The sequence below is a fragment of the Rhinopithecus roxellana genome, chromosome 7 (assembly GCF_007565055.1).
Source record: "Rhinopithecus roxellana isolate Shanxi Qingling chromosome 7, ASM756505v1, whole genome shotgun sequence".
NCBI classification, from domain to species: Eukaryota; Metazoa; Chordata; class Mammalia; order Primates; family Cercopithecidae; genus Rhinopithecus; species Rhinopithecus roxellana.
This window is the reverse complement of record NC_044555.1, coordinates 82,811,412-82,834,050: the sequence shown is the minus strand read 5'-3', so window position 1 is coordinate 82,834,050 and position 22,639 is coordinate 82,811,412. Positions and strand designations below refer to the sequence as shown.

Here is a 22,639-nt window from a genome sequence, read left to right as displayed (position 1 = left end):
TGGCCTCAGGAAGCCTCTCTCCCAGCCCAGGAGGCTGCCTTGGGGCTGGGTGGACAGAGTGGACCAGACTCACCGCAGAGCTGGGGAAGCCCTCTGCGCAGGCTGCCTGCAGCTGGCTCCGTGGCCCTCTTCTCCCTCAGGCCCCACTGCTTTCAAGAAATACGTGGGTAGGAGAGGTCCCGGACATGATAAAATACTGTTCCCCAAACCAGACCATGGTGACTGTTAATTCCTTTGTCAACTGCCATTATCTTTGTCTTTTTGCTGGTAGGGATGGGTGTGGAAGGAGGGGTGAGCCCTGCTGGTGAGAGATAGACAGACAGACAGACAGATGGGGTGAGGGTGTGGATGAGTAGTGGAGAGACAGGACTAGAGACCAGGCCAGGAGTCCTGAAACTAAGGCCCTCTTCCTGGCCATGACACTAACTAGCTGTTACTTCCCTGAACCTCAGTCTCCTCACCTAGAAAACAAAGGCAATAAAAATGCAGTCTCTTTCTCACAGGGACAGATATGGTGAAAGTACTTTAAAAACTGAATGTACTTTAGAATTGCAAAATACTACTATTGTAGAGTGCATAAATAAAGGTTCCTAATTTTTCAAGCCTGGAAATGTGGTTTCTAAATTTAGTTCCTTCTAGGACAGCAAAGGAGGTGCAGGTGGGAGCAGGTAACAGAAGGACAGAACTGCTCTACCCCAATAAAAACATGGGGTGATAGTTGGCAATGGAGCAGCTGCTAGAATCACCAACAGCAGTCTAAAGACAGCACCGTGAGGGTGAACCAGCTGAAAACACCTCAACATGGGCCAGAGACATCAAGAAAAAGACCATCATTGTACATGGTGCTCTGTTGAATTAGGTTGGAATGGGATATTGGTTAAAAAATCTCTTAAGACTCCACTAATATAGACATTCTCAGCAATTACAACAAATGGATCATAGCTTCTCGTGTAGCTGGAAAGAGGAATGCCAACTTCCTAGAACACTCAAGGCATGTCATCTTTCCAGGAAATGGGAACGGAAAGAGGAGCAGGCCTAGAGATTAACCCTCCAAAAGGCAGCAACTGAACTGAGGTCCGCATGGCAAGGACAGCCATCCAGAATTCTAAATCACCACCTTGAAACTCTTGTGTCTCCCATTGGGAATCCAAACATTTCCCAGAAAAGGGGGGATTAACTATGTTTAAGATGAGGAACTCCCTCATACCCAGAGAGGGGCAGTAGTGGGAAAAACAAATCAGAAAACACATGGCATGCTCCCAGGCACAATGTGAAATCAATTCCCACATACTTCCCATGCTGTGGCACACCTGTCGAGTTTTATTTGGTGATGCCATGTCCTAGTCAATGAAGGAATGTTTAAAATGAGATCTAAAGCTCATGCCCCAGAGGACACTTGATCTTGTGCTAAAATCCCTTAAAAAAAAAAGTAGGAAGAGTTATGATACTCAAAGGCTGTTGGAGAAGCACCAATTTAACACTCCAAATTTAAACAGCTTTTACTAATACGACATGAAGTTTATGAAACTGGAATGCATCCATTTTAGCTCCAGAAATAAGAGCTAGAAAGAACTGCCCCAGGTGTTGGCCTACATTAACAGAACATTTCACCCAATAAGGAATGAATTCAAATCTGTTTCAAAAGTCAAAATTAAGCTTCGGAATTCCCATCATTTTTGGAGTCATGGTTGATCTATAACCTTAATTTTCTATTTTGTAGCATCACCTTCCACAGCTGGTGGTTCCCAAAACAGGCTATGTACCAGAACCAACTGGGGAGCTGCCAAAAAATACAGTTTCTCAGGCCTCCATAATTGAAATCCATCATCCACATTCATTCATATTTATTCTCATTCTCATATTCTCTCTTTCTCCTTCCCCCTACCGTATTTTTCTCCCACTCCTCCAATTCCTTCCTCTCCCTCCACCCATCTCTCTTTGAAACTCTGAATGAACTTGACATTTGGGAAATATTGTACCACAGCATAAGCCTCAACATTATATTGATTCCTCTGTTCCAGTGTTCAACAAATAAGCCCAGGATGATAGCTAGCTTATCACAACAAACATGATTGACTTATTTAAAATATGCAAGAAAGATAACAGCAAAAGCGAAAGCAACAACTTCTTTCATGTCCTTATAACTAGAGCTCCAAATAGTAATGTCTTCTGTAGTCACTTTGTTTTTAACTAGATTCAACTTGGTTCAATGATGGCTCCATCAACAGAGAGCTGAGGACACAGGGGCAGTCATTCTCCATGACTCCACAGACACAGGTCTGACTCCCCAAAAAACTGGACAACTTTTATTTTTCTTCTTGGAATTCACTCCATATATAAGCACATATAGTTGCCTTCCTGGTGGTGAAGCATAATAAAAATATTTGAGATTTCTGCTTTGGAAATGGAAAATACAACTCTGGGCCTCCAATTGATCTACCCCATAAGTTTCTTACTCTACACAAAACCCAAAATGCCTTGTTGAAATTATCTCAACCTCAAGCCTTCTGAAGTTTGCACTTAGTAACATGACCCTATATTGACACGGAGTGATCCTTTCAGTGAAACTTAAAAACTTGAAAAGATATCACCCTGTTCTCATACCTGAAAAGAGAGAAAGGGTAAAAAGCCAAAAGGTTTCCTTGTAATAAAATACAAGACAAATAAATAGAGAGAAACAGACACACTATCACAGAGGTATCAATCTTCTACTCACTGACTTGCTGTTTTTTATTTAAAAATAATTATATAGAAAGTATACAAAAATGGTTTTCTCCTACCTGGATCCTCAGACACGTCCTTTGATAAGGCTTCATTGATAGTACTTTTCAAAGCTAGTCGTGTTTTGTTTTTTTAAGCAACGAGAAAGGGAAAAGAGGGAAAAAAATTGAAACTATAAAATGTCATTTCTGAGGCAAATTGGATTAAAACAAAGAATTGCTAGTCATCACTTACAAAAACAGGTCTCACAAACCTCTAAAAGTTGCTATAGCATTTACTAAAACAATAAAGACCTCCTGGAGTATGGAAATAGGTTCTCCTTCTACAAAGAGCAAAGATGTATTTTCAACTTCCCAGAGACAGCACCTCAAGCAGATAGGAGGAGTATTACCAGGAAGTATTGGGAGTTTCTCCCTCTTTCATTCCTGACACCCAGACTGATGACATGAGAACCCCTGGTTGTGAAATCCAGGTTTCAATATTTTTATAGTTTGCCCAGTTATTCCACTGTACAAATGGTCAGTTATTCCACTGTACAAATGGTTAGGAGAATGGTCAGAATACATGCTACCGCAGACAATGTCCACTTCTAGCTGTCTCTCCCAAACAAGTATTTAAATAGAGAACATGCAATTACTGTCGCTTAATGGAAAACTTATTTTTCATGTTTAGCCCCCATACAATGCCTAATCAATGGCAGGCCTCAACAATAAAACCTGAAATAGCTTCACTGATTTTTAGTCCCTTCAAATAAGCCTCTCATTCATGGGTAGTAAATCAATATCAAATAACAGGCAGAATACTGGCTTGAGGCTTAGAAAAAATCTTGGTTCTTGTCCCAAATCTTTGTCTTAATAACTAGGCAAATGATTCATAGTGTCTGAATTTTAGTTTACTCATCTCTAAATTTCAGGTGATAAAACTTACCAGCCTCCATTCAGTTTTGTGAGGACTGAATAAGACAGTATATGAGGAAGGACCTGGTAGATTATAAAGCACTATACAAAGTATAGGAGGTGGGAGAGAGGGTCCCTCCCACACTTCTAGATATTCCCAGGCCAACTCATCCCTGGGAGTAGCTCTAACACGGAATACTGTGCTGCACTGCTTCTCAGCTGCCCAGTAAGATAGGAAAATTATAGCTGGGTTCCATGTCACACTCCCACACTCACAAAGACAAGAACAGATAAATGCTAAGGACAAAAGCTCTGTCCAGAAGAGAACTTCCTCATGGATTAGAACTGTGTGCAAATGTGCATTTACACTGATGTCTGGGATCACATCCGCAAACACAACATGTTAAGCACTCAATTCATTCAGCTTCCAGTCATTTCCTAATTGCCACGATCAGATTCCAGTGTAAGGTGTTAAGAGTAGCCTGAGGGTCAGCAAAGACTAAAGGGCCAATGACTTGGAAGACTCTGGACACTCAAGCTCTTGCTACCACCACTTTGTGAACTACTGTTTTATGACAATGATTTGAACTACTTAATCTATCCAAATGTGTTTACATGCTGAGAACCGCCCTCATATGCTCTAGAAGCCACCATTCCAAGAGGAGTAGATAAGATAACAGAGGTAGAACGTTGGTTAAGGAAGAAAACTGATTCTTTTCCTACCTTGTTTGTCATCACTAGTCACATCCTGGGTAAGGACAGGAAGGTCAGCCATGTCTTTAACAGATGTCTTCTTTGAAAAAGAAAAGTAAATGAATTAAACTGGTTGGAACAGAAATTAAGTGATGCACACATATGATGAAAAAAATTTTTTATTTTTTTTTTTGAGACGAAGTCTCACACTGTCACTCAGGCTGGAGTGCAGTGGCCGGATCTCGACTCACTGCAACCTCTGCCTCCCGGGTTCACGCCATTCTCCTGCCTCAGCCTCCCGAGTAGCTGGGACTACAGGCACCCACCACCACGCCCAGCTAATTTTTTGTATTTTTAGTAGAGATGGGCTTTCACTGTGTTAGCCAGGATGGTCTCGATCTCCTGACCTTGTGATCCGCCCACCTCAGCCTCCCAAAGTGCTAGACTACAGGCGTGAGCCACCACGCCCAGCCGAAAATGTCTTAAAATCTATTATTTCTTGCCAACATTTCTGTCTGCAGTAAACCCTGCATTTAATACTGTCTTATTTTTTTTAGGTTCCAAGTGAGGTGTATGTTAATTTGTATTGAAATTTTACATACACAGAGGAAAAATATGATTCAGATTAAGGGACATGTATTAAATCTGAATTCAGACTGGGATTCAGCCACAGAATTGCATAGCAACTCTTGTCCATTTGGCCAAGAACAAACCTGTCCTTTATGTATTTTTTCACAAACACAAAGAAGTTCTGACAAGTGGCCCCACAATGTGGGTGTTTGCCAAAATCTGTCATGCAGATGGTGTCTAAACCTGATTAAAACAGCGTTCTTGTTATGGGATAAAAGAATTTTATGATAAGCAGATTAACATTTTCTCCTAATGCAAACGGGGGGAAGTCCTCACTTACACTAATGTGAATACCCAAATCTATTAAGTATGAATTAGTTTTAAACCATTTAAAATCTACTTACTATAAATTTATTTCTTATAAATTCTCAATTTAACACACACTCTAACTATAGTTAATAACAATGTATGGTATATTTGAAAACTGCTAAGGGAGTTGATCTTAAATGTTCTCACTACACCAAAAAAAAGGTAACTATGTGAGAGGTGACAGATATGTTAATTAGTCTGATTGCAGTAATCATTTCATACACATAGATGAAAACATCGTAAATATATATTTTTGTCAATTATACCTCAAAGCTGGAAAAGAATATGCACTCTAAGGCCTATAAGATTAAAGAATAATATATATTCATATTTGCTTTATTTATATACACAAACTCTGGAAAGATATGTAAGAATTCAAAGGTGACTTGGTAGATGGAAGACTTGTCATCATATGCCTTTTGATACTGTTTATATTTAAAACACAGTCACAAATCAAATAAAGATAAATTGTAACATTTATCTTGAAGGAAAGAGCAAATTCCTGGAGCCATCTGGTGTTCCAAAAAGTTAATTGGTTTACCTCTCAGAACCTAAACAATCCCAGAGAGATAAGCAACACTTTTGTTTTAAACTGTTGTTTTAAACTATTCCCAAGAAAGAGACCGAAGTATTACTTAGTAGAAAACTGGTCTAGGATTTAACAGTCTTCACTCAAGTAATTTTTTTTTTTTTTTTTTTTTTTTTTTTTTTAGACGGAATCCTGCTCTATCCCCCAGGCTGGAGTGCAGTGGCACAATCTTGGCTCACTGCAACCTCCGCCTCCCAGGTTCAAGTGATTCTCCTGCCTCAGCCTCCTGAGTATCTGGGACTAGAGGCACGTGCCACCACGCCCGGCTAATTTTTTGTATTTTTAGCAAAGACAGGGTTTCACTGCATTAGCCAGGATGGTCTCGATCTCCTAACCTCGTGATCTGCCCACCTCGGCCTCACATAGTGCTGAGATTTACTCATTAAAATGAAGTATCCATATATAATTTCCTATTCGAAGTCTACTATCTCCAATAGAACAGACAATGTATCATAACAGTACATTTCCTTCATTGTCTTTTGCCACCTGCATTATAAATCAGACCCCTTCGGAGAATAACATAATTTAGGAGTAGGCAATGTAGATAAAAAGAAATCTCAAAAAACTGTTTAAAGAAATTAAATAAATGGAAAGACATCTCATGCTGATGAGTTAGAAGACTTAATATTGGTAAGGTGGCCATACTCTCCAAACTGATCTACAAATTCAATGCAATCTTTTTTTGTCAGAATTTGGCAAGTTTGTCCTAAATTTCATATGGAAATGCAAGGAAGTCAGAATAGCAAAATATTCTGAAAAAGAGGAACAAAGTTAAACGATTCACACTTCCTGATTTCAAAACTTACTACAAATCTAAAATTATCAAGACACTGTGGTACTGTCATAATCATAAACATATAGATCAATAGAATAGAACTGAAAACCCAGAAATAAACCCTTACATTTACGGTCAGTTGATTTCCAAAAAGGGTGCAAGACAATTCAATGGGGAAAAAAGCGTCTTTTCAATAAATGGTGCTGGGATGACTAGAAATCCACATACAAAAAAATAAAGTTGGACCTCTTCCTCAGAACATACACAAAAATTAACTCAAAATTAATCACACGCCTAAATGTAAAGGTCTAAAACTATAAAACTCTTAGAAGAGGCCAGACTCAGTGGTTCATGCCTGTAATCCCAGCACTATGGGAGGCCGAGGTGGGCGGATCACAAGGTCAAGAAATCGAGACCATCCTGGCCAACATGGTGAAATCCCATCTCTACTAAAAATAGAAAAATTATCTGGGCTTGGTGGTGCACACCTGTAGTCCCAGCTACTCAGGAGGCTGAGGCAGGAGAATCGTTTGAACCCGCGAGGCAGAGGATGCAATGAGCTGAGATCATGCCACTGCACTTCAGCCTGGCAGGAGAGTGAGATTGCATCTCAAAAAACAAAACAAAAAAAGACAAAAACAAAAACAAAAAAACTCTTAGAAGAAAACACGGGAGTAAATCTTCATGATTTAATATTAGGCAATGGTTTCTTAGATATGATGCCAAAAGCACAAGAACACTTACAATTCAATAGTAGACAAGTAATTCAATTTTAAAATGGACAAAGGACTTAGACACTTCACCAAAGAAGATATACAAATGGCCAATAAGCACACAAAAAGATGCTCAATGTCATTAATCATTAGAAAACTCAAATCAAAACCACAATGAGACACCACTTCATTCCACTAGGATGTCTAAAATCAAAAAGTCAGACAATAAGTGTTAACAAGGATGTGGGAAAATTGGAACCCTCATACACTGCTAGTGGAAGAATGTAAAATAGTATAGTTGCTTTGGAAACCAGTTTGGTGATTCCTCAAAAAGTTAAGTTATGATACAATCCAACAACTCCACTCCTAGGTATATACTCAAGAGAACCAAAAACACACATCCACACAAAAACCTGTACATCTATGTTCATAGTAGCATTATTTATAATAGCTAAAAGTGGAAGCAATGCAAACGTCCATCAACTGATGAATGGACAAACAAAATGTAGCATATCCATACAATGCAATATTATTCAGCATTAAACAGGAATGAAGCACTGATACATGTTATGATCTGAGTGAACCCTGAAAACATTATACTAAGTGAAAGAATACGGTCACAAAACACTACATACTATATGCTTCCATTTATAGGAAATGTCCAGAATAGGCAAATCTAGAGACAGAAAATAGATGAGTGATTATCAGAGGCTGGCAGAGACAGGGGAATAGGAAGTGACTGCTCATGAGTATTGGGTTTCTCTTTGGGCTGATGATGTTCTAAAATTAAACTGCAGTGATGGTGGAACAACTGTTAATATAATAAAAATTACTGAATTACATACTTTAAATGGTATGGTATGTAAAGTCTCTATCAGTAAAGCTGTTTAGAAAAAGAAAGAAATCCAGTAATCTAAGAGACACTCATAAAGAGAAATACACCTGAAATTATCATCTGTAATTCTTAATGGAAATAAGTACATGGCTACAGCTCTGCTGTCTTTAGAAAAAGATGTATCACTAAGCCAATTTCTCACGACCTGGGACCTAAATCAGCTGCAGCTTTGTTCAGAACACAACCACCTATACTGGAGTCATCGATCACAGGGCTAGTTCCAAAATCTAATTAAACTCCATGCATTCATGATATATTAAAAGACTGGTAGAAAGAAAAATCAGTAATAGTTTAGAAGAACATGAAATATTGAATCATTATTGCAATCTGACCCATACTTCCATACTTCTTAAATGAACAAACCATCAATTAACCCTATTACTTTGTCCTTGAATTCTGTTTACTGCATTCATTGTCTAAAACCATAGCATCCTCAAAAATAACAATTTGGCTGGAAAAGAGGGATTTTGTTGTTGTTGTTTTGCTTTCTTCTTTGGATAGGGCCAAAAAAAAAAAAGACTAGGTAGTTTTTAATCTCCCCTCCCCAAGGAGGTCACTTAAAGTATACAAAAGTATATAAAACTAGCTGCATATAACATCCACAAAGGTGAATATATGTAATGTCATCCAGGACATTAGAGAGAGAGAGAGAAACAAAGAGGCAGTGAGAGAGACTGTGTGTGTGTGTGTGTGTGTGTGTGTGTGTGTGTGTGTGTGTGTGTGTGTAACAGAGTATAAAAGACATCAGGGTGTGTGTGTGTGTGTGTGTGTAACAGATTTTATGGCCATTTTAAAAGAAGATCAACTAATAACTTCATCATTTTATGCAAGCGGGGGGCCATCATACACACATACACACACACAGAGTCAGAGAGCCATAGAAGTATCCATCCTGGCTTGATAAACAAAGCTCTTTAAACACTGCTAGAATCTCCAAAGTAAACCAAGGGCCATGAAAAGTGGCAAACGATTTTATCTGTCTCTGTCATATGCATTCTGCAGAAAAAAAAAATTTTTTAACCAAAATTCTTCAAATCCACATCTGTCATTCCTTCTGAAGTGACTTTTCTTTATGTCTTTTTCCCATGAGTAGAAATCTGAGGAAAGTATCATGGAGGATGCAACTCAAAGAAAGAAAAGCAAAGTGGCAAAGAGAGATGTTAGTCAGAGGAGCACTGGAAAGGCAGGCTTGACTGGCTCACAGGGGAGCAGACGATGCCATCCATAACACACGCTACAGGCATGAGGGCCTCATGTGAGAGAATAAATCATCATGCACAGTCACAAGAAATTAAAGAAATGTCCCTGCTCCCTGCCTTTGACTTCTATCATCTTGCAATGGTTTCAACTAGGGTCAGAGGACGCTAATAGGAGTCTGTGAATAAAGCTCCATTTATTAAACATTTCCAAATTTTTTAAGGAAGGGAACAGCAGGTATCCTAAGTTGTCATCATAGTAATCATAATGGTGATAATGATGATAATGACAGTGGTGATGACAACAATAACTATAACAACTCCTATTTATTGATCCATAGCTAAGGCTCCCTAAGCACTTGGCTAAGTCCTTCCATCCATGGCCCAACACTGGGGGAATTCTCCAAGTTCCTTTTGGGGATCATCCAAATCAGTCCTCATTTGGTCCGAAAGCTAAAAATCCTGAAGGAGTTCCGAATGTGATTTGGGGCCCTCATATAAAGTCCTCAAACCTCTTCTCAAAGCAGTTCTGGTTCAGTATAGCTTATTAATGCCCAACTGATAAAAATACAATTAAAATTGTTTACTAGGGAATTAAAGTTTGGTTAAAGTAAATAACTTGGCTAGAATTTTCTGGCTTAGTTTGGCTATATCTACATTTCGCATCTAGAAGGTCCAGAGATTATGTTACTTACTTTAGCACATCCAGTTTTAGGGAGAAAAGGGGGAAAATTATAGATACATCTGGTGTCTAGATCTGAAAGGCTGAGCATCAAAGTATTAATAATTACCAAGTACGAAAAGGAAATGTTATAAAAGCTCATTTTCAAGCAAAAAAAAAAAGTTCATTTTCCAGAGTTCATAAAGAACATAGGCTAATGGATTTAACTCCATACACATCCTTATTTATCAGCATACGAAAATCTTTACCTCCATCCGATTCAAGTCACGAGGTTGTTGATTTGCCGGCAGTGACTCAGAATAAGAATCAAATAATTGACAGTCCCACTTGGGCTTAGGAAAAGCTAGGAAGAAACAAAAAGAATATATAAGAATATTTCCTAGAGCCATAGTAATCAGTGTTTCCCATCAGCTTTTCTGTGCTCGTTAAATATAACAACAAAATCAGCTAGCTCTGATAGACCACTTATGGCATTCATCATGCTAGGGTAGTATTTTCAGTTCTTTACACGGACAACCCAGTACTTCTATTATCCCCATTTCACATGTGATGAAACTGAGAACAGGGAAGTTAAGCAACTTACTCAAGGTCATACAGCTGATAAATAGAAGAGCAGGGACTTTAACTCTCAGCAGTCTGGCTGAAGAGTATGTGCTCTGAACACTTCATGTTATAGCATAGTAATTTTCCACATTAACCATCACTATCACAATATGTAAGTCTTAACTATGTTACTAGTGTAGTTTCTAATGTATAGGGACATTAACTAAGGAAATACATCATTTAACTATTGTTAGATATAGGCAAGATCTTACAATGATGTGCACCCAAGGTAATTTTATGAAATATTTATCTCCTTGGTTGGCAGGAATGATAAAAATAAGAGCATAAATTCTTGCTGATTTACAACAAAGAAAAAAGAATCACATTAAGGGTTTCTTTCAATATGCAATAGTGACACTGGCTGTTATTTCAGTAGTTAAGCGAATTCACATGAGGAAAGATCAGTCTACTTGGTAAGCTAATTACTTCACACCAGGCTATGTCTTAGAAGCAGATTCTGCTGCACTACTTTGTCACAAAGTAATTAGGAAAGAAATATCTCAACAGCTAGAAAATTTGTCAATATTCCAAAGAGGAAAAGCAGACTGTAGCAGGTAATAAACAGAAGCTACAAATCAAATTTGTGGAACCCCGTCTCTACTAAAAATACAAAAAGCTAGCTGGGCGAGGTGGCGGGCGCCTGTAGTCCCAGCTACTCGGGAGGCTGAGGCAGGAGAATGGCGTAAACCCGGGAGGCGGAGCTTGCAGTGAGCTGAGATCCGGCCACTGCACTCCAGCCTGGGAGACAGAGCCAGACTCCGTCTCAAAAAAAAAAAAAAAAAAAAAAAAAACCAATTTGTCAAGACAAGCTATTAGGAAATAAAATTGCAATGCAAGGTTAAAAAAAAAAACTTGAATCAAATGTGAAAAGTGGATTGGCATTGTTTTAAATCCTTCCCCACCCTCCCACTCCCATCAGGGACTGAAATGCCAATATCCTTCTGCAGTAAAGTACTGGCCATTGGCCAGGCATGGTGGCTCACACCTGTAATGCCAGCACTTTGGGAGGCCAAGGCAGGAGGACTGCTTGAGTCTAGGAGTTTGAGACCAGCCTGGGCAACATAGTGAGACCCTGTCTCATCTGTCTATGTATCTACCTACCTTCCTACCTATGTGTCTAATTTAAATAAATACATACATGCATACATACATACAGTAAGTAAGGAAGTAAGTACTGGTCTGAGTATCAGCACCACATGGAGTTAAGAACAAGCACCTTAATTTGTTCATTTGCTTACTCTGGTCTGAATTTCACTGGTATCAGATGGGGCAAACTGTAGGCCCTGGTGATTTTTCTGACCATACCTCATAATCTGTTTCCTTGGTAAAAACTCAGTAAAAGCACCACTCCTCAGTCCAGCCCCAAGAGTGGTGTGAACCATTATTAAGATTTCTCTTTCTGGTCTATCAATCAAGGCTCTGACTAGTATTATATGACTGATGCTTTATCATGAGGGGATCTTCCTGTGAAGAAAGCTAACACTTTCCAAAACTATAAATGTTGTCAATTACCTGCTAAATCTCTCTCAAAGGTGTCCACATCTCTCCATCTCACTGTCGCCTCCCCAGTGCAAGCGCCCTACTGCTCCTGACTGGCCAGCTACCACAACTTAGTCTTCTGGTTTCTACCCGTGCCCCTCAAAACCTGTTCTCTGGACAGTAACCTGCATGATCATTTCACATAGCAAATCTGATTGTGTCACTTATCCGCCTAAAATAAGGTGACATTATTGCCCGTCATATGTTCCCCACCTTCTTCCTCAGCTTCAACCCAGCCCCTCTACCCTGGTTCCGTGCACGCCAGTCACTGTGGCCTGAAATTCTCACTCCTCCTATGTTCCAAGTCCCCTCTCAGAGCCTCCCCAGCATACCTGTTATTCCCCCTTCTCAGAACCTAAGCTTCTCCCTTCTTCACCTATGTAGTTCCTAGCTCAGTCTTCACATCTCAGCGCAAACATTTAAGGAAATCTTCCCTAAGGTCATGCACCCTCTTGCTGCATCTGTGCTTCCCCTTGATGGCACGTATTAACTGCCCACTACTTCATGGGAGTAGGAGCTCTGCTTCATACAGCATTCTGACCACAGTGAATGATGTGGTACCTCTCACACAGTAAGTACGTCATAGATATTTTTTAACAAACTCTATGGCAAAAATTTCTACCAGAACCCACCAAATCACCTATCAAAGGGTGACTTTTTTTTTTCATTTTTTATTTTATTTTATTTTATTTATTTATTTTTTGAGACAGAGTCTCACTCTGTCAGCCAGGCTGGAGTGCAGTGACGCTATCTTGGCTCACTGCAACCTCTGCCTCCCAGATTCTCCTGCCTCAGCCATCCGAGTAGCTGGGGACCACAGGTGCGCACCACCACACCTCACTAATTTTTGTATTTTTTGGTGGAGACGGGGTTTCACCACGCTGCCCAGGCTGGTCTTGAAATCCTGACCTCAACTGATCCTCCTGCTTCAGCCTCCCAGAGTGCTGGGATTACACGTGTCAGCCACCTCACCCAGCTGAAACTATCAAAAGGCTAGAGGGTAAGCCACCAACTAATACAACTCTGTCATTGAAGTTTTACTATTAGGGAAAAGAGACTATTTCCAGAATTGCAAGTAAAATGGCATCAGATAGAATTCCTGTTCCATTATTTTACAAAACACGCCAGGTGTGGTGGGTGGCTCATGCCTGTAATCCCAGCACTTTGGGAGGTCAAGGTGGGTGGATCACTTGAGGCTAGGAGTTTGGGACCCGCCTGGTCAACATGGTAAAACCCCGTCTCTACTAAAAATACAAAAATCTGTCAGGCATGGTGGCAGGTGCCTGTAGCTTCAGCTACTCAAGAGGCTGAGGCAGGAGAATTGCTTGAACCCAGGAGGCAGAGATTGCAGTGAGCCAAGATCATGCCACTGCACTCAAGCCTGGGTGACAGAGCAAGACTCTAGCTCAAAAAAAAATTATCATTTTAGAAAACAAGCCTGTCTAGTTATGAATGCATGAAGATATCAACCAAATTTATCCTCTTCACCAATCTTATCAAAAACTGAATTAGATTTTTTAAAGACTGAATATAGATCAATTAGAAAAAAGTTGGAAAAAGGTGAGAGTTAAGCTTTAAAAAAAAGAAAAGAAAAAAAGCACTAGGCCAGGCGCGGTGGCTCACGCCTATAATCCCAGCACTTTGGGAGGCCGAGGCAGGCAGATCACGAGGTCAGGAGATCGAGACTATCTTGACTAACATGGTGAAGCCCCATCTCTACTAAAAATACAAAAAATTAGCCGGGTGTGGTGGCATGTGCCTGTAGTCCCAGTTACTCGGGAGGCTGAGGCAGGAGAATGGTGTGAACCCGGGAGGCAGAACTTGCAGTGAGCCGAGATTGCACCACTGCACTCCAGCCTGGGCAACAGAGCGAGACTCCATCTCAAAAAAAAAAAAAAAAAAACACTAAATGAGATACCATTAAAATGAACAAAAAAATGAATAGGATCACTCATATTTTGCAAAGAAAAGCAAAAAAAAAAAAGCACAGAGGAGACCTAGGTGGTTCTGGACATTTTCTTAAGCTTCATACAATGATAAACATGGGTGATAAAGCATTTTAAAATATACTGTCACTGAGTTTGATAGTGTTTTATGGGTTCTTTTCATGTTTTCTGTTAGAACTATATAATTATTATTTAAGATTAATCCCACAAGCCCTGGAAATGATGTGCAATTTTTGTTCAATTGAAATGTATATGACAGATTCTTGCCTTGTTCCTGTATAAATGCATTCTGACAGTCTCCATAAAAGACCAGGAAGAAACATGACGCTCATTGGCATTCTTTTTTATAGATTCCCCTTTACTGAATAAGCAGGTCAAAAGAAGCCATTGGTAGTAGGAAAGGAATCAAGAGATTACTTCTTTCCTGTTAACATTTCAGATATCTAAAAATTATGTCAGTGATTTTTTTTTTTTTTTTTTTTTTTTTGAGATGGAGTCTAGATCTATCACCCAGGCTGGAGTGCAGTGGTACAATCTTGGCTCACTGCAACCTCTGCCTCCCAGGTTCAAGTGATTCTCCTGTCTTGGCCTCCCTAATAGCTGGTACTACAGATGTGTGCCACCACACCTGTCTAATTTTTGTATTTTTAGTACATGGGGTTTCACCATGTTGGCCAGGCTGGTCTCAAACTCCTGACCTCCAGTGATCCACCTGCCTTGGCCTCCCAAAGTGCTGAGATTACAAGCGTGAGCCACCACACCCAGCCATTATGTCAGTGACTTTTGAAATAATCTGTGAAACACTTGGACACCTACAAAAGTGACTTCTCAAATAAGGAGTCATGGCATGTCCCACAGGTTCCATGGCCATACACCATCAAAATAATAAAACAGCACTAATTATGACCCCCAAACAGAAAACTCAGTGGGGACATGGGAGATGAGGTTACCCAGCACTCTCTCCAGGGCTGGAAAGAGGACACAGTGAAGGTATTAAATATAACTAACCCTAGAACAGAACTTGGCCCTTTGCCAGCTGTTAATTCCCTTTAGAGAGAGACAAAAGTCCCATGTGTCTCCAATCCCAAGAAAAGAGGTTCTTCTATGGCCCTGCACTGCCTTGGCAATGAGAGCCATGTAGGTGTCAAGATAGCCCCCAAAATGCCAGTGCTTCTTTGCCCTCATTCAGGAGAAACAGAAAGGAGAGGAGGGGAGGGGAGAGGAAGGGAGGGGAGGGGAGAGGAGGGGAGGGGAAAGGAGGGGAGGGGAGGGGAGGGGAGGGGAGGGGAGGGGAGGGGAGTGGAGGGGACAAGAAGAGGGAGAGAATGAGATGGAGAGAGAAAGACACCAAAGAGAAAAGAGGAGTTTCCCATGCTCCTCAATTGCAAGCTAATTCCTGGGACCCATGAGGGTCTTCCAAGGATCTAAGGAAGGGCAGCAGGCTGGAGTTACAGCCTGCAGTAGGGAGAAAGCAGGTATTGTTAGCAAAATCCAAGTCCACAAATTAGTAGGTTTTGCTCTCTGAACTCTCCCCTTCATATATTTTATGGGGACATTTGAAGAAGATCCCAGAATGGGTCACTCTTCCCCCAACATGTCTACCTGTCACTTAGCAGCAGCCACAAACTTGGCCTCTTCCCTTTGGTTGAGTTCCTATCCTCTCACTATTTAACACAGAAAATGACAGATTCTTTATTTAAGAGAGTCAGAGGCACCGAGACTGACTTAGATAAGACATTTGCCACTTTGAATCTGGTGTCATCATGAGGAAGGGACTAGACAAGATAGTCTAAGGCCTTTTGCAGATCTAATCACAACATTTATACTCTACTAATAAGTAATTAAAGTTTCTTTAGACACTGCTCTCTCTTGCTAATAATCACCCATGACTAAGCTCTCATTTCTTTAACAGCCGTTCCCTAAAAATTGAGAAAGGTTGTTGAAAGCACCAGCTGTTTCTGGGGCCTCTCAATGAGCACTATACTTCCATGAATAATAGAAATCAGACCAGTGCCCACTTGCCTTTGAATAGGGCAAGACACACTATTAACTTTTCCACTCTCCCAAAGGAATTAATACATATGTTATACTCACCATGACTCTTTCCTATCTAAAGGGTCCAAAACAATAATTTGAGCAAGACTGTTTTATTAAGGAGAAACATAACAGTTCTATTCTAACCTTCTGATATGCTAGAATATTCTATATCTGATTGCAGTTACATGGGTGTATACATATATAAAAATTAATCAAGCATACATTTAAGGCGACAACACTTTGCACATTTCACTGCATGTAATTTTTTGACTTTTAAATTAGGTATAAGAGCTCTATTCCACTCCATTGCCCAGGGCCACCTGGAAACACTGGGGTGTGCCTAAAAATACCAAGTTAACACTTGGCTCTACAGGATCTTCCTCTTCATTTTATACCAACTGGGAATTTCAGTACTTGCCTATTTCACAACTGTCATGAAAGGGTACCTTTGGTTCAAATCCATCCAGAGGGTATAGAACGAGAAAAACAGGTAATACACACTTACCTAGACCAGCCCTATTCCTCACATTATGAGATGTAAAAGTCTAACAGCAGTTAAAGAACAATAACTGTAAATATCAAGGACTCCCCAAAGTATCTGGACATCATTTTAAGAAACGAAAGTTTTTTACACAGCCTGGAGGAAAAGTACTTAAGGTTTACAATTGATGGTGAGGCCTTACCCGCCTGCAGGTACTCTGGCTGCAGAGTTGGAGGCAGGCCCTCAGGCAATGGGTAGCCGTTCTTCCGAGCCACAATGAGATGAAACGCAGCACAGAACTCAGGCAGGGTCAGGGCTCCATCACAGTCAGCATCACTAAGCTCCCTAAATGAAACAAATGTCATGAGTACCTACCATGGGGCTTACAGAACAAGTTGCTTGGCACAAACGTGCCAATAAAACTCCCAGACTCTATGGTGATGGCCCTACCAGTACCCAAACCCTCCTAGCCAAATCCATTTGAAATCTCTGGGGGCCACTTCAAGGAAGAAAAATGTTGACTGATGGGATCAGCATCAGTAGCATTTTATAAATAAAAATTTAAGTTCTTCAGGTTCCACTGTCGGTGTGTCTTACAACGCTGAGGACACAGGACAAGAAACTAAGGCACAGAAATAAAAACCATACCCAGAAGTCCACAGTCATTCAGTAAATGCAGGCTGCATGGGGTGAAAAGCCCTGGACATGGTGTTCAAAACAGGCAGAGGAAGGGTGGCCCCAGCCATTTTATAGTTGTCCCAGCCACTATGCAGTTTACCTGGGGCACAGAAATAAGCTCTTTGTTTTTCAGCTTTAAGGGAAAACCTTGAACTTTTCAAGTCACGTAAATTTTTGTACCAAACTGTTCTTTGCTTGAGAACTCCCTACTGGGAAAATACAAGTAAGCTCAATAAAAAATGGAATGAATGATGTTTTAGGATAAAACTAGTAACTAAAGAAGACTGGAACCAGATAAGACAAAAAGGAAGAAAGGGGAGTCTTAAACAGGCTTAACTTCAGTCATTATTTCCCACTAGAAGGCACAGACCTATTTACTCAGCACAAAAGAGACTGATTTGCCAAAGTATTATATCTAAGACCCCATAAGCTTAACCATCTCTAAGGTAGACAGAGACAAGTATACTTGTGTTAGGACAAGCATAGAGATAAGACATAAACAAAATTATTCTAGAAAGGTATTACTATCTGAAAGAAAATATATTTCTAAGGTAAGCTCCATAACTTTCCTTTAGACCATTCACATCCTCCTCCTCCAATTTCGAATGCACTGGGGCCCTGAAATAGCTGTTCCCAGAGTGAGGGGTCAGGAAACTGCTTCATATGCTGGATAGAGAGAATACCACTCAGCTTTCATGGGCATGTCTCAACAAAAAGATAGGAGGCCTCATGCCAATAACGTTTAGACTGGGAATTCTGCCAAAACAAATGGTATTCTTTTCAAAATGGTAATTTCTTTTTTCTTCCCTAGCCAGAAAATCTAATATAAGGGCCGGGCATGGCGGCTTATGCCTGCAATCCCAGTGCTTTCAGAAGCCAAGGCGGGAGGATCGCCTGAGGCAAGGAGTTCAAGACCAGCCTGGTCAACATAGCAAGATTCTGTCTCTAGAAAAAACTGAAAAGCTAGCTGGGAGGCTGAGGTAGGAGGATCGCTTGAACTTAGGAGTCAGAGGCTGCAATGAGCTATAACCATGTCACTGCACTCTAGCCTAGGTGACAGAGTGAGCCCTTGTCTCCAAAAAAACAAACAGACAAACAAACAACAACAAAAAACTAATATAAGACTTCTAAAAACAAAAAAATTATGTCAGAGTATGTATTGTTGAAGAACCTAAATCCAGCTCAGAATCCCAGATACATTGGCACGCACGAGTATTATTGGAGTAGTTTTCCAATAAGATGCACAAAACATGACAAGCAATTTTAAATCCCATCATAATTCTGTAAATCCTCACGCAAAAGGCTTTATATAAACATTCCAGTGTTTTTAATTATATATTTATAGCAGTGTGATCGCCTGCCCAGTTTTGGGAAGAACTAGCCCACACACAGCCGAGAGTTTACAGCAGCACCGAGCATTTTCATGAATGCAAATAGAGCCATCTGGACCATCCCAGCACAGCCCTTCTGGAGCCAGAGTGCATAAAGGTGCAGTGGATACCACAGCTGCAAGTCTGAATTAGGGCCCAGCTGATAAACACCAGCCAAATTTATAAAGCTCAGAGGCAGCTAGAATAGTCAAACCTAACCTAACTCCAAAATATTCCTCAACCTGTTCACTCAGCCTTATAAAATATAAAAACTAGTTTGTCAATCTCCTCTGGTTACTTGTATTACATCTAGTAGAAAAGTCTGAAAATGAAATCTACAGGATGGTAAGTTTCATATGCCCACAATCGCCTAGACTGAAAAGGGATTGAGATGGGGATAATAATTAGGAAATTACTTTTAAATAATAGTTAACGCTTATAGTGCTTAATATGTGCCAGACATTGTTCATTGTACTTTTCATATAACATTTAATTTTCACAGCAACAAAAATTTGAGTTGTATTCACTCTTGTAGTCTGTTAAAAACATCATCAAAAACATAAGACTTTTAAAAATGCAAAGGTAGGAACTAAAAGATGGGTTATGGATGATGGTATGAATGCCATATGGCATTAATTGTACTTACCATATATAGGAGAGTTCTGGAATGGAAAGCTTTGATTTGGTGAAGAAGTTCTTGGCCACAGAACCTGTCAAGTGCCATTGTTTAAATAAACCATTAATTACTCAGCTAGAGTAGCTTTTACATTTATATACAAATGAATCACAATTTTTTCATTCAGCAATCTCTTCTGTATAACAACAAACATATTTATTCCTCAAAGCAATTATGAATCATGGGACCAAAAGCAACACATGAAAAGCTTTTTTAAAAATATGTAAATTACAATAGGGCAAAAGAAGCAATAACATAATGCTCATGAAAGATACAAATCACATAAATTAATTTCTGCTTCATTTTTACCAAAATCTGCAAAATTTTGCCACAAATTTAAAAGACGAATTTCAAAACTTTGAACAAATTTGGCAGATTTCAAATAGAAATTTCAAATAGAAAAGTAATAGAAAACTGACCAAAAAGAAGAAAATTAATACCATTGATCCCACCACACAGAGATAAGACAGACATCTTGTGAAAGATTTTTGGTGAGATTTAAGAACTCCTAGTGGCGTTTTGAGAAACTTATCCAGGAATCTTTCTTCCTTCATTTTTGATTTACCTGTATCAATTGAAATTAGGCAATCATTCTACTTTACATGTTACATAACTGCAAGACCCAGCTGTACTTGAAATGTTAGACCTTACTGAGATTGAATTTGAATGCTTTCAGCTCCCAATACAGTTTGATCTAGCAAGTCCACTCCTAGGTATTTATTCAAGAGAAATAAAAATATATGTTCACATAAAAACTGGTACACAAATATTCAAATCAGCATTATTCTTAATACTCCAAAAGTAGAAGAACCCCATATGCCTATCAACTGATGAATAGATAAATAAAATGGGATGTACTGATATAATGGAATTATTCAGCCATAAAAAGGAATGAAATTCTGGTACATACAACATGAATGAGCCTTTAAAACATTATGTTAACTGTTGGTGAGAATGTGAATTAGTACAACCACTATGGAGAACAGTTTGGAAGTTCCTCAGAAAACTACAATTAGAGCTAACATATGACCCAGCAATCCCACTACTGGGTATATACCTAAAAGAAAGGAAATCAGTATATCAAAGAAATATGTGCACTCCTATGTTTGTTGCAGCACTGTTTACAATAGCTGAGATTTGGAGGCAACCTACGTGTCCATCAACAGATGAATAAAGAAAATGTGGTATGTATACACAGTGGAGTACTATTCAGCCTTAAAAAAATGAGATCCAATCATTTGCAACAACGTGGATGGAACTGGAGATCATTATGTGAAGTGAAATAAACCAGTCACAGAAAGACAAACATCGCATGTTCTCACCTATTTGTGGGATCTAAAAATCAAAACAATTGAACTCATGGACATAAAGAGTAGAAGGAAGGTTACCAGAGGCTGTGAGGGGTAGTGGCGGGGAGCAAGTAGGGGGGAGGTAGGGACTGTTAATGGGTACAAAAAACTAGTTAGAAAGAATGAATAAGACCTACTACTTGATAGCACAATAGGGTGACTATAGTCAATAACTTAATTGTATATTTTAAATAACTTAAGGAATGTAATTGGATTGTTTGTAACTCAAAGGATAAATGCTTGAGGGGATGGATACCCCATTCAACATGATGTGATTATTATGCATTGGATGCCTGTATCAAAACATGTCACATACCCCATAAATATATACACCTACTATGTATCCACAAAAATGTTTTAATTTAAAAAAAAATTAAAACATTGTGCTAAATGAAAGAGACACAAAAGGCCACATATTATGAGATTTCATTTCTAGAAAAAAAGGATACGTTCTGAGAAATGCATCATTAGGTAATTTTCTCATTGTGCAAACAGCACAGGGTGTACTTACACAAACCTAGATGGTATAGCCTACTACACACCTAGGCTAGATGGTAGAACCTATTGCTCCTAGGCTACAAACCTGTACAGCATGTTCCTGCACTGAATACTATAGGCAGTTGGGACACAATAGTAACTATTTGTGTATGTAAACACAACTAAATATAGAAAACAGCCTGGGCAACATAGTGAGACCTCCTCTCTACCAAAAAAAAAAAAAAAAAAAAAAAAACACAAAAAAAATTAGCCAGGCATAGTGATGTGCACCTGTAGTCCCAGCTACTGGGGAGGCTGAGGTGGGAGGATCACTTGAGCCCAGGAGGTCAAGGTTGCAGTGAGCCGAGATCACATCACTGCACTCCAGCCTAGGCAACAGAGTAAGACCTGTCTCAAAAAAAAAAAAAAAAAGAAAAAAGAAAAGAAAAAAACATAGAAAAGGAAGAGTAAAAATATGGTATAAAAGATGAAAAATGGTTCACCTTTATAGGGCCCTTACCATGAATGGAGCTTGCAGGACTGGAAGTTGCTCTGGGTAAGTCAGAGAGTAAGTGGTGAGTGAATGTGAAGGCCTAGGACATTACTGTACACTACTGTAGACTTTATAAATACTGCACACTGAGACTACATTAAATTTACCAAATAAAAATTCCTTTCATCAATAATAAATTAACCTTAGAGTGCAAGTTTTTTACTTTATAAACTTTAAAATTTATTTTAACCTTCTTGACTCCTTTGTAACAACACTTGGCTTAAAACAAAAACACACTGTACAATTTTAAAATAAAGAGTGTAGTCGAATTGTTTGCAACTTAATAGATAAATGCTTCAGGAAATGGATACCCCATTCTTCATGATGTGCTTATTTCACATGGTGTGCCTATATCAAAACATCTCATGTACCCCATAAATATATACACTTATGTACTCACAAAAAGTTAAAAATTTAAAAAATTTGCACAGCTGTACAAAAATATTTTCTTTCTTTATAACTTTATTCTATTATTCTATTTTTTAAATTTTTAATTTTTTTTACCTTTTAAACTTTTTTGTTAAAAACTGAAACACAAACACTTATCAGCCTAGACCTTCACAAGGTCAGAATCATCAATAACACTGTCTTCCACCTTTATACTGTGGAGGTGACTAGAAGGGGACAATAACCCATAGGGAGTGGCCATCTCCTAGTATGACAATGCCTTCTTCTGGAACACCTCCTGAAGTTCCTGCCTGAGGCTGTTTTACAGTTAACTTTTTTTATATAAGTAAGAGTATACTCTAAAATAATAATAAAAGTATAGCATAATAAAAGGCCAGGTGCGGTGGCTCACACCTGCAATCCCAGCACTTTGGGAGGCTGACG

The 22,639-nt window shown here is 39.3% G+C and overlaps 1 protein-coding gene across 13 annotated transcripts in view; it reads right to left on the bottom strand.

Annotated features, from left to right (window-relative positions):
• Nucleotides 1-22,639, bottom strand: part of REPS2 (RALBP1 associated Eps domain containing 2) — a 202,051-nt gene that overhangs the window by 74,901 nt on the left and 104,511 nt on the right. For 10 of the 13 annotated variants that reach the window (XR_004058326.1, XR_004058328.1, XR_004058327.1 and 7 more), the window contains exons 7-11: nt 19,400-19,463; nt 16,908-17,050; nt 10,348-10,442; nt 4,341-4,410; nt 2,781-2,834 (exon numbers count right to left, since the gene is read on the bottom strand). Coding sequence is in view for 9 of the 13 variants with exons in the window: in XM_030933824.1 (XP_030789684.1) it covers nt 2,781-2,834; nt 4,341-4,410; nt 10,348-10,442; nt 16,908-17,050; nt 19,400-19,463 (426 nt within the window). In the remaining 4 variants the exon portion in view is untranslated. The remainder of the gene's footprint in view (nt 1-2,780; nt 2,835-4,340; nt 4,411-10,347; nt 10,443-16,907; nt 17,051-19,399; nt 19,464-22,639) is intronic. The other 3 variants (XM_030933823.1, XM_030933828.1, XM_030933829.1) reach the window with 3 other exon arrangements.